General features: G+C 42.1%; 1 protein-coding gene across 4 annotated transcripts; it reads left to right on the forward strand.

The window, feature by feature from the left end:
• Positions 1–10: 10 nt before the first annotated feature.
• On the forward strand, positions 11–5,692 carry LSM6 (LSM6 homolog, U6 small nuclear RNA and mRNA degradation associated). 4 transcript variants are annotated; one of them, XM_085579266.1, is made up of 4 exons: positions 11–294; positions 658–770; positions 3,891–4,004; positions 5,516–5,692. In XM_085579266.1, exons 2-4 carry the CDS (start codon positions 677–679, stop codon positions 5,548–5,550), a joined length of 243 nt encoding a protein of 80 aa, XP_085435392.1. In that variant the 5' UTR covers positions 11–294; positions 658–676; the 3' UTR covers positions 5,551–5,692. The 4 variants fall into 4 exon arrangements, with proteins under 4 accessions (XP_085435392.1, XP_021404898.1, XP_021404900.1 ...); XM_021549223.3 differs by having other exon boundaries at positions 11–60; XM_021549225.4 differs by having other exon boundaries at positions 11–57.
• The last annotated feature ends 5,371 nt before the right edge of the window (positions 5,693–11,063 follow it).

Below are 11,063 nucleotides of genomic sequence, written 5' to 3' on the forward strand. Positions count from 1 at the left end.
GGGGCGGGGCGGGGCGGGGCGCGGGAAGCGCCGGGAGAGGCGGTGGCGGCGGTGGCGGCGGTGAGTGCGGGTCCGGCCGGGGCCGTGTGTGTGCTCCGGGCTGGCTTGTCACGGGCCGCCTGCGCCCCCGGGCTGGCTTGTCACGGGCCGCCTGCGCCCCCGGGCTGGCTTGCCGTGGAGCCGCGCTCTCCGGCCGGGCTGGAACGCGAGGGTTCCACCCGGGGGCAGCGGCTCCAGACGCGTGTGCGGTCCGGGAAGGGGGCGCAGCCCTGGGCGCCAGCATCGCTGGCGGCGGTGGGTGTCGGTAGGGAAACTGGATCCCCGGGTTCACGGCTGGATTTGCCCCAGGAAGCAGCGAAATGAAGCTGGCACCGTGCGGGTTTTCTGTCTCTGGCCTTTGGCACTGTTGAAATTTAAAAGCTGCACAGTATGGCAAACAAAGATTCTTAGTAATGCTTTCAGAAGGAGTAAAAATGCCGAAGGGAAAGTGGAATGCAATGGCTTTAGGAGCTCTGTCTCCCCACCTCAACCTTTAGAGTTTTGCTTTAATCTCTTTCTCTTATGGAAAGTATTACAAATCAGGGGTCTGCTTGTCTGTACAGAGTATTTAAAACAATGTGGAGGCATGTCTCTTATCCTAATGTTTTCACTTCTTAGCTTACCAGAGAAGATCACGATGAGTCTACGGAAGCAAACCCCCAGTGACTTCCTAAAACAAATCATTGGAAGGCCAGTTGTTGTAAAATTAAATTCTGGAGTTGATTATCGAGGTAAGTTCTCTATCTGTCTCTCACAGTGAGTAAAGTAGTTCATTGAGGAGGCTGGAATAGATGCATTGATTTGGAAAAGAAAGGCAGTGTGATCCAGAATCATGGAGTATGAGGATAGATATCTCAGAATGGTGATGGCAAAATAGAAAAACAACTCCGGAGAAAGTGTTAAAAAGAGGGGGTAACAACAGTGGATTTAGAGGTTAAAATTACTGATCTAAGTCATTAGTGTCATTGGTCACAGGTGGGTAAACTGGATGATTTTGAGTTTCTAAGCTGATACTTGGAAAGATTGTCTGGAATTACAACTCCTGAAATGGCCAGGAACACTCCTTGTTGGAACTAGGAACTAGGCTTTTCTTCAACTTTTTTTTTCTCTATTTAGTTAATACAGATCTTGATCCAGGAAAACTAAAGAGTAAACCATGCTGTCAGTCACAATAGAATTCTTACATGAGGGATGAAAGCATTATTGACATTCTTGGTTAAACAACTGCCTGGACCTGTGCTGGACCAAGGCTCACAGAGATACAGGAAAAGGTTTAGTGTAGTTTTTGCAAGCTTCATTTTAACACAGCCCATCAGTTTTATTCCTGATTTCTTCAATCTATCAGTATACCTTCATGTATATAGAATTATAGATTTTTTTTTTAACCAGTAAATTAAAACTCTGTGCAATGAAATGTTCTGGTCCTGCTCCCATTAAGATAACGGTATCACTCTGACCAATTTTTTTAGCAGTATCCGAACTCAGTCAGACCTAATCATGTATCTTCTGCTGTGCTCAGTTAAGAAATTTTATTCTGTAATGACTTAAACTTTATGGTTCTGCAAAAGACCCCTTCTTCAGAGAGGTTTACCTCAAGTGGCTTACATTGGCACTTGTGTGAAGAGACTTGTTTGTGCTCTGACGAGGAATCTTTGTGCTAGGACAATATTAAATTGTTACTGTTCATTGACTGAGCAAGCAGTGGCATCTTACTCCTTCCTGTTTCTCTGCGGTGTCGCTCAGCTGACAAAATTTTCAGTCTCTCATTTTTTTGAGAACCACATTGTCTGAGTACTTCAGGTGGGTTTGAGGGCTTAAGAAGTTTGCTGCCTCTCTGTAAATTCTTTAGCGCAGGAGAATGTAGAGAGAGCTCATTAAAGTCAATTAAAGCAAGTCCTCATTTACCTGAGGGTACACAGAAGGCAAGGCCAAACCAGATTTGGGTTTTGCTGCACTTCCTATTTTCATTGAGACCATTGCTACCTCTCCCTTGGTAAGATCCTTTTGTAAATGCTGTAGATTAACCACCCAACTTACCCCTCAGCAAAGCTAGTTTAATGTGCCTACTGTGTGACACCACATCACATTAATTGAATAAGAGTTCCTTGAACACCCTTATTTGTTACTGGATTTTTCCCGTCCTTCCCTTCCTTATTTCCCTGCACTCCTTTGATCTTGTGACAGAAAATCTGTGTAGTGTTTTCATCTGAAAAATATGCACTTAGTTTGTTTTCTGGAGAAATGTGACCAGCATTTGTAAAAGCCAAATATTTACAAAACAGCATCTCGGGCTGTTGTTGCAGATCTGTCCAGATTCTTCCCCAGACTGTGTTGCTGATGCTTTTGTTGCCTCCACCCTCGGAAGCCCCACACACACACACCTCGTGCAAGTGTTGATGTGTAACCGAACTGTCTTCAGCCATTGCCAGGTGCTGCAAATGTCCAAGACAGGAAGCCCTGAGAAGCGATCAGGGGTATATTAATGTATGGTTCTGTGTGTCAATATGGATATGTACATTAAAACATCTCTACATACAGATGAAAGAGATAAATTGCTAGCCAGGATGGGCAGTGATAATATTTGATGCCATTAGTGATGTAAGAGTAAACAAAAAGAAAAGGAGGAAGAGAATGAAACAACCATGAATGCACTCTCGAAGCAAAAGAGTTTGAAAATACTGCATTTATGGCCTACTAAGTTGTATGTAGCTCAGGTAAATCCACATGGTCCAGTTTTAATTTTGTACAAACATATTTTTGCATCCTGTGCTATGTGGATCCCTTAGGATTACTGGAGTGGAAAAGAATCCTGACTTTGGTTTTGGTCTTCTTGCTGCATTTAGTGGCACTTTGTGAGCAGTTTTTCCTGTCTGTGGAAACAGAGGAGAGAAAAACAGAAAGGAAAATAATAACCTTTAAGCCATGACAAGTTGGTAAAGAAGTTGAATTCCTGATTATTAACTAGACGATCCTGCAGTAACACTTCTGAAAAATTAGAATATGTCCTGAGTTTTCTCCCTCTTCTTAAGTACAGCTAATACACTATATTTCATGTCTTACTGCCAGGTAAATAGCTAGGTGTTTTTCAAACAGAGGAAAAAGTTACTTAAGTAAAAAGTTATTTATCCTGTGCAAGGATAAAGACAGAAAAACCCACATGCAAGAGGAAGATGAAACAACTTGTAAAAAGCTGTATTACCTCTGTCCTCCTAAAATGCATATATTCCTGATCCAGAAAATTGTCTAATATTACAAATGACATATTTTTTCCTTTAATTGCATTATCAAAACAGAGTAATTTATTTTGAATATTTCAGTGGCCTTTGTTGAAAAATGTGTAGAGTTTTGTTGACATCAAAACAGACTTGCAGTGTTCTCCTAGCTCTGTAAGCATGAAGACAAATATGTGTCTGCTGTCCTGTATTAAAAGGGTTGTTTTTCAGCTATATCCTTCACAAGTTTTGTTGACAACCAGTTTACATAGCTTTGTCCTTAGGTTATCCTGTTACACTTAATGCCACAGGTGTTTTTTTTTTGGTTTGTGCTTAAAACACAAGTGAGAAAGGACAGCTTAAACTTTCAAAATGGAAATTGTCCATCTTTTGAAATAATGCCTTAATAACTTCTTTACTCCCACAACTCTTACACCAACTGATAACTTTGCTACTGGAGATAATGGGATTCCTTTCTCCCAGCTGAATTCTTTGAAGACATCTCTCCATGCTTGGGTTTTTAGTTTGTTATAAGGATACAGGGTAGGCTTTTTTCCTGTACTATTCAAACACAAAGCATTTTTGTTTATCTTAAAATAAGTTCAAGCTGATTCTCTCTTAAACTGCCACTCTTTTCAGGTGTCCTGGCTTGCCTGGATGGATATATGAACATAGCTCTGGAGCAGACTGAGGAATATGTAAATGGACAGTTAAAGAACAAGTACGGGGATGCATTTATCCGAGGAAATAATGGTAATTCCTACTCCTGTTACTGCACGTTAGAAATTGTGTTATGATATTCTGAATTTGAGGGATGGCTGAGGTGTAAGTAAGCTGCCTGTAAGCCTAAACTAATATTCTTTCTTCGAAATCTTTACAATATTTGCATTTTACAGTTTCACTTTCCAGGGTCTCTGCTTTTCTGCATTCCTGTGGTTGTTTTTTCTTCTGAACTTGAAGTTCATTTAGAGCAGCATGCTCTTTTCTAGCTTTCTTGGAGCTTATTTTCTACTCTGTGACTTCCTTACTCTCTTGCACTTACTCCTTGCTTAGATGACCTCTGCACCATAAGAGTTTGTGGTATGTAGGCAAGCTACTGCATAAGTTCATGCTACAATGCAGATATTATAGTGACACAAATATTTTCTGGTGAAGCAGTTTTCCAGGACTGAATGAATGCTTATCCTTAGTCCTGGAGGCTATTTTAATCTTTTGAGTAAAGATTTTACCACCAGTCAAAAAAATCACTCATGTTCTAGTATGGAGCCTTTGGATATCCAAGTGCAGTAGGTGGATTCTAGTGCACTTCAAGAACAATCCCAGGCTCCTGAAATGACTCTCTGGTATCAGGTTGTTATAGCAGGACATGCCAGGAAGGAGAGTATCTAAAAATAGAAAAGGTTCACAAGTTGGAGGTGAAGAGACTTGTAGATGAGGTAAATGAAGCAGAGTTTGACCAAGTTGCTTGTGAAGAAAATGGAGCTCAGCAAGAAGGGATGGAATCAAAAGACACAAGGGCTGAATCCCATGTTAGAAAAAGAGTCAAAGAGAATGTGGTACCAGTGTAAAAGAGCATTTTGGGTGGAAAAATAATCCTCCAGCCCTTGTTTTTGGCAAGGCATTTGGACTATTATGCTAAGAACTGGAGTGACATTTCAGCTAGAGAATCCATTAAGGAAATAATCTGTTATGAAAGTTAAAACAAGTGGATGAGAGGCAGAAGGCTCAAGAACAGGCTGAACAGAGAACTGAAGACATGTGGCAGGTTTAGGAGGACACAATATCATTTTATGTTGTGACTGGATCTGTTTTGGGGATGCCATCAGCCAAGCAGGAGGAAGATGTCTCTTCCTTTATAATTAATCATTCGTTTTGCCTTAAGTGCTTGGGATTTCCAGCTTTTTTTGAAAGATCCCAGCATTAGTGTCTGACATCTGTAATTCTGCTGCTGAGGAACTCTCTCACGCTCTCCTCAGTAACACTGCAGGGCACTGCCTTTGGTCCTGCTCTGTTCAGCCTACATCTGCTGGAGCATAGTTGGGCTATGAATAAAATAAATACTGAACCAAAGTAATACATAATGTTTAGAGCTACTGGCATTTTTTGAAACCTGGAGTTAAAGGTGGCCTGGCTTTGTTCATGCTGAATGGGATCTCTTACAGTGTCAATTTATATGCCATGGAAATAAGATGTTTTAAATAAAAAGGCTTATGCTTGTTATTTACCAGGGCCCTCCTCTGTGTGCCACTTTCTCTTTTTCACAGTGTTGTACATAAGCACCCAGAAGAGGAGGATGTGAAGATGCCAGAAGGAGGCTGTTTTTTTGTACTTGTGAACCTCTTTGAAGTGATGAGCCCTACTTGATTTGTAGTTCAAAATCCACAGGTGAAATACACAAGTGTATAAGTATTTTTTTTAATAAATGTAAACATGAGTGTAAACTGCCTCAATGCTTTTGTTTCAAAGCATTGCTTTGTTCCCTTGTACAGAAAAGGAATAAAATAGGAGCATGTAATAGTGCTGCAAGACTAATTTGAAGCAACAGCTCATTTAATTATGCTAACAGTTACAAAAATACTGACTGGAAGGTAAGCAGGCATGGAGTAATTGTAAATCAGAGGCCTGTATTGATGGCAAAACAGTGGTTTAACTGATGGTGGGACAGGAAATGCTAATGGTTTGGTGACAGTGACCTGTCCCTTTTGGAAAACATGGGGTCAGCTTTAAATGCCAGACTAGTAAGAGTCATCAGCTACAAAGTTCAGCTGTCCAAAAAATCTTGAATTGTGGATTGAATCAAGGAATGTAACAGTGACACTTCAACAGTTAGGGGTGGGGAAAGAATTGAATCAAATGGAAGAAAAGCCTTAAGGGTGAAAAGAAAGCTCTGTGCCAGCTGAGGAAGTCAGTCCGAGGTGAAGAGCTCTCAGTTGGTATGTCAGTACAGCCTAGTAGCTACTTCACCTCCTGCCTGTGTACCCCCCACCCTTCCTCTGCTTGGGGTGACCTTTTACTTGTGCTTCTCTACCAAACACAATGGACTTCTTCAGTATAAAGCAATTATAACTAATACCTAAATCTACTTCTGAAAATACACTAGGAATCTGAAAGCTTTTATAAACATGCCACAAGTGTCCTCTCCAGCCAGTTTCTTCTTTCTCCCATCCACTCCCCCCTCAACCTGGTACCATCTCTATATTCCATCTGTCTAGCCAGAAATAAGGAGTGCATTAGAGTATGGGGTGTGCATTAGGGAGGGAGGGGGAACCTCTGAGCTGACAGCAGAGAGGGAACTTGTTTGTGTTTATTTTGCAGCAGTACTCCCAGAGAATCAAAGCACAGTGAATAAAAGCAGCTTAATTTTACATGGATACTTACTTCTCCTTTTACATGCAGTCAGCCAAGAAGAAACCTAAACCAACTCTGAAAATTCAGATACTCCTTTACCTGAGTGATCCTGCACTTAACATCACACACTCAGAATGCTTTCTTCTTCTTCATGATGAAGTTATAAGTTAGGATAATGTACCTCATGGTGAGGTTATTGAGCCAATTTTTTACATGAGCTTTCTGAAGCCTGGCTTTATTCCTTGGACAGTTTATAATGCCTCCAGGAACAAAAATATTTCTAGTTGTGGATGGATTAACACAAGACAACTGTGTCAATATAGCATTGTTCCATTCTTCCCAAGTACCAGTCTGATGCAAGCAGGGAATAGTCACATTCCAATTATCAAAGGGAGAGAATGTGAACTGCAAATTTAAATTTTAGGTTTTTTTTAAGATGAATAAATAATTCTAAATTATTTTGCAGTCAGTAGTTAACCTTTCCACATTAAGCACTTCAGAAGACATGACAGAACACACAAATAGAGTTGCTACTGTACAATATACTTCAGTAACTTAGCATTTTCTGACAAGGGTTGAAAAAGGTCCAGGATGAAAGACAAACAACCAACTTGCTCTTCTGTAAGTGACTTTTTTTTTAAAAATGTACCTCCAAGTGAGGCAAGCAATTTTTCATTTGCCTTGTCATCTATATGTAGCTAGCAGGTAACTGTCTGCTTTCAGTCCTGGAGACTGTCTAAATTTTATTGTTTGTTTTTTTGTTTTAATACAGGATTAATTTTTTTCTCTCTCCATCTTTTTCTCTCCCTCCACACACCTACCAATGTATAGCAACACATTTTGCAGACTTTGATTTAATGTCAAGGGTTTGCATTGTTAACTTTTTAACTGTGATTCAGTTTCTACAAGTCTAGTTATAGAACATTTTTCAATTGTTATCTGGTACTTCTGGTGGTCTAATCACATACTAAACTCTATATAAATATAAATATATAGTTTACATGCCAAGGGGTTTTTTAATGTATTCTAGGTCACAAAGTCATTATTACTATGTGAGGTAGACAGGAAGATTTGCATTGAAGGTCAGCTGTTGTAATTCATATTTAAACTTCAAAAATTGCAAAAGAAATTAAGCCTTTACTTCCTACAATCACTGACTTCCAGTTTATTTTGAAAATTCTCCATGTGACATCATTTACCATATCCTGATGCTCTTGCCCCAATACCTGTGTATAAAACAGTTTCACTTGGGGATCAAGCTCATTGAGATCAGAACTGACCATGAAACATTAATACTTTGAACAACCTCCAAGCACTTGTCCACCACTTTACTTAGAAGAATGGTCCCAAAATTAAGTAATCCAAAACTAACAAAATTACTGCATTTCAAAGACTGAAGCTGCACTCATGTTGATAGTCAGTACTTTTATGCAATGAGATCAGACTGTGAAACCATGGCCATTCAACCACTACCCCACCCTCAGCGACACATTCAGTTCATAGACTCTCCATGAAGAGCAGGATCTGTAAATTTGCTATATGCCCACATCCAGCACAAGCTTCTTGCACAAGAAAGTTTGGGAAAGCCAAACTGAGCCACATCTCCTAAAACAAAAGCCTGGCTGAGGAAACTAGAGAAAGCCTGGAAGGAGAAGGAGGCAAGCCAGGTCTCTACTAAAGCCTGCAGTGCCCTGTAGTTGCCCTACATAAAGGGCAACTAGGAAGGTTGCTAGGAAGGTTTTGTTTTAAAGGTGTTACCCTGATGACCACTCACTTTTACAATTTGTTTCCACCTGGTTCCTAGCTCAAAGGGAATCTAATGCAAACTATACTGAACATCATTTGAGTTCTTTTTTGTGATGTTATGATGAAAAAACAGCTACTGAGAGCCCTTCTGGATATGACGTGACCATTAGTTCCTCAGGCTTTTTCACAGCTCCAAAAACCAGCTGTGCCCCACAGCTGTGTTGTTCCTGGGAGATAAGAAAGCATGGAAGTGTTGTTTGCAAAGTGACAGCTTTGCAATGTGTGACTGATGTTGCCAGAGCAATGCCTGATCTTTCATATCCCAACTCACACCCGTGGCCAGCTCCAGCCCTGCGTTGGTTTTGAAAACAAGCAAGCTTTGGAGTCAGCAGTTTCGAACTCTGGCATTCCTGTGCCTAACTGTTCTCCAAGGTTTGAAATCAGATGGGAGGGGGCATTTCCTGGGCTGCTGTAGTGACCCTGAGCAAAGGACGCTTAGCCATAGGATCCTTCTGCCAGGTCACCCTCACGGAGCTCACGGGCAGCTCCCACTCAGTGCCTTGATCACACCACCTGCCTGGCCTTGCTTTTATCTAACAGAGGAGCAACAAGAGATCATCCTTTAGAACAGAGGGTTGCTTTTGTGTATGGAAATTATAATATAGCTCAAGTGGTGAAAAGGGAGAGCAGCTCTCCGTGGATGGTTTGCATCTGCTCTGTGCAGCACACTGTGGGAAAATCCATGTGGGCTCTGATGCTATGTGCTTGTGAGGAGCCCAGCATCTGAGGGCATGTTCATTTTACCTGCTGTCTGTATTCCTTATCTTAGTCTTATTAAAGCAATCATTAAGCTATTTGTTGCTAGGCCTTGCCTCTCTTTCTCTCTCTTCCCTCCCCTCAAACCCTCCTCTAGAGCAGAACAGCTGCCCAGGTTGCAGCTGTTCTGCAGTAGTTACCACATAAAGGGTTATTTTGGTTTGAATTTGTAAGGGAAAGAGGCTCACAATGTATGTTGCATGCATATGTGCCAGTTTGTTCCTAGCAGTGACATTTTAGTCACTGTCACGCTTCAGTAAGTGACAGAAGAACAGCAAGAAGAGCCAACTGGATAAAAGGGGGAGGACCTGCCAGTACTTCTGCCAACCCTAGTTTTGCTTAACTAATATCAGAAAAACATCCTAGTCTCCCCAAACACAGAGGCACAGATATGCATAGGTCAGCCCATGAAATGCTAGTTTGGAGATAGTTCTCTGTTCTCCCTCTGGGACTACCACGGGTTTCTAACCACTCATCTCACAGCTGGACACTACTCTTTGTTTTAAAGATGACTTGAAATATTCTTAATAAGGTGGTGCTGCCAGCTTCGCTAGTTTAATGATCAGTTCCTTGTGATCTGAACTCAACTGTTAGTCCCTTCAAGCTCTCTACTTGATCAACCTGTCCACTCTTCCCTAAGCCCCCTCAAGCTTTGCTCACAGGATTCAGGTGGCTGCCAGCTGACCAGGAGGAACTTCAAACTCATTAAAACCCTTATTACCTTGCAGCAGCAAAGTATTTCCCTACCTGTCAATGAAGCAACCAGCTTGCTCTGGAGTGTCAGCTCTGAGTTTCTTATGTCCATGCCCATATTACATACTGATCTCCACTGCACCTGCTCCACGTCTGCTGGCCCTGTTGTGCCCTGGTGATGTGGAGATGTAGAAACAGCCTGCAAGAAGGACAAAGTTTCTGCACCACAGAACCTGTGATGTTATGGGGTTTATAATCCTTCTGTGCACTCATCAGTGGCATTTCAAGTTATATGGTTTATACGCTATCTTAATTATCAAGTCACTACAGAGTATGCACAGTTGTCCTAGTGTTATTTCAAATTCCCAGCTGTGGTCTGTGAGGTTTCTTTTCTTCTAGAAATCCACCACATGAACACTCCTGGGAAAACAATAGGCAGGGTGTAAGTTGTCTTATGTCCCCTTCTCCTGACAGCTTCCTCCTAACGAAGACGTCTATGACAAGAAAAATCAAACCTCTCTCCAGTTCCAGCAGTGCCACACGGTCTGTCTGGGCCCCATGGTCAGAGCTGAGCCTGACTGAGCTCAAGCGACTCCAGCAGGTCACAGCCCCAGCCAGAGAAGGCTGAGGCAATGCTGTCCTGGTGGGTGATGCAACCAAAGGCTCAGAGAGGGCTGTATTTCTTACTGGAAACATCTGCCTGTCACTTGGCATTTGAATGAGCAGTTTGAAGCTGCTGGTAGGTGCTTGTGTCAGGGTAATGACTGTGACAGGCTTTTTCCATCTCTGAGGAGGAGATGGTTGTGACATTTGCTTTGACTGTGGCTTTGAAGCCACAGAGTTCCTGTGTTTGAGAGCAGGCAGTGAGGATGAATGCTGTGTAATGCCGTATTTCAGATCAGCCCAGCAATTAACACTGTCCAGGCAGTGCCATCTGACTGGTGCTGCTGAACCTGTGAACAGCAGCGTGCCCTGCCAGAGGCTGCTGCAGCCTTGAGAGTCAGCATGGACAGTTCAGTCCAGCCCTACGTCCTCTGCTGTTACACATGGGTTGGATCTGTTTGAGCCTCTTCTCTCCATAGCTTTGCATTGTGCTCCAGGGAACACCAAACACTGCTGTTTCAGATTCTGCCCTTGGCCACTTTTCCCTCTTTTCCCCTCACTTTTCCCTCCCAGGTGGGAGTCAGTGGAGAAATTTTCCTCACTGAT

This window comes from Lonchura striata, chromosome 4 (genome assembly GCF_050655825.1).
Source record: "Lonchura striata isolate lonStrDom1 chromosome 4, ASM5065582v1, whole genome shotgun sequence".
NCBI lineage: Eukaryota > Metazoa > Chordata > Aves > Passeriformes > Estrildidae > Lonchura > Lonchura striata.

Coding starts and splice junctions, on each gene's coding strand:
- LSM6 (XM_085579266.1), top strand. CDS start 677: ATGAGTCTACGGAAGCAAACCCCCAGTGACTTCCTAAAACAAATCATT. Junction 771..3,890: donor TTCTGGAGTTGATTATCGAG/GTAAGTTCTCTA, acceptor CACTCTTTTCAG/GTGTCCTGGCTTGCCTGGAT. Junction 4,005..5,515: donor ATTTATCCGAGGAAATAATG/GTAATTCCTACT, acceptor TCTTTTTCACAG/TGTTGTACATAAGCACCCAG.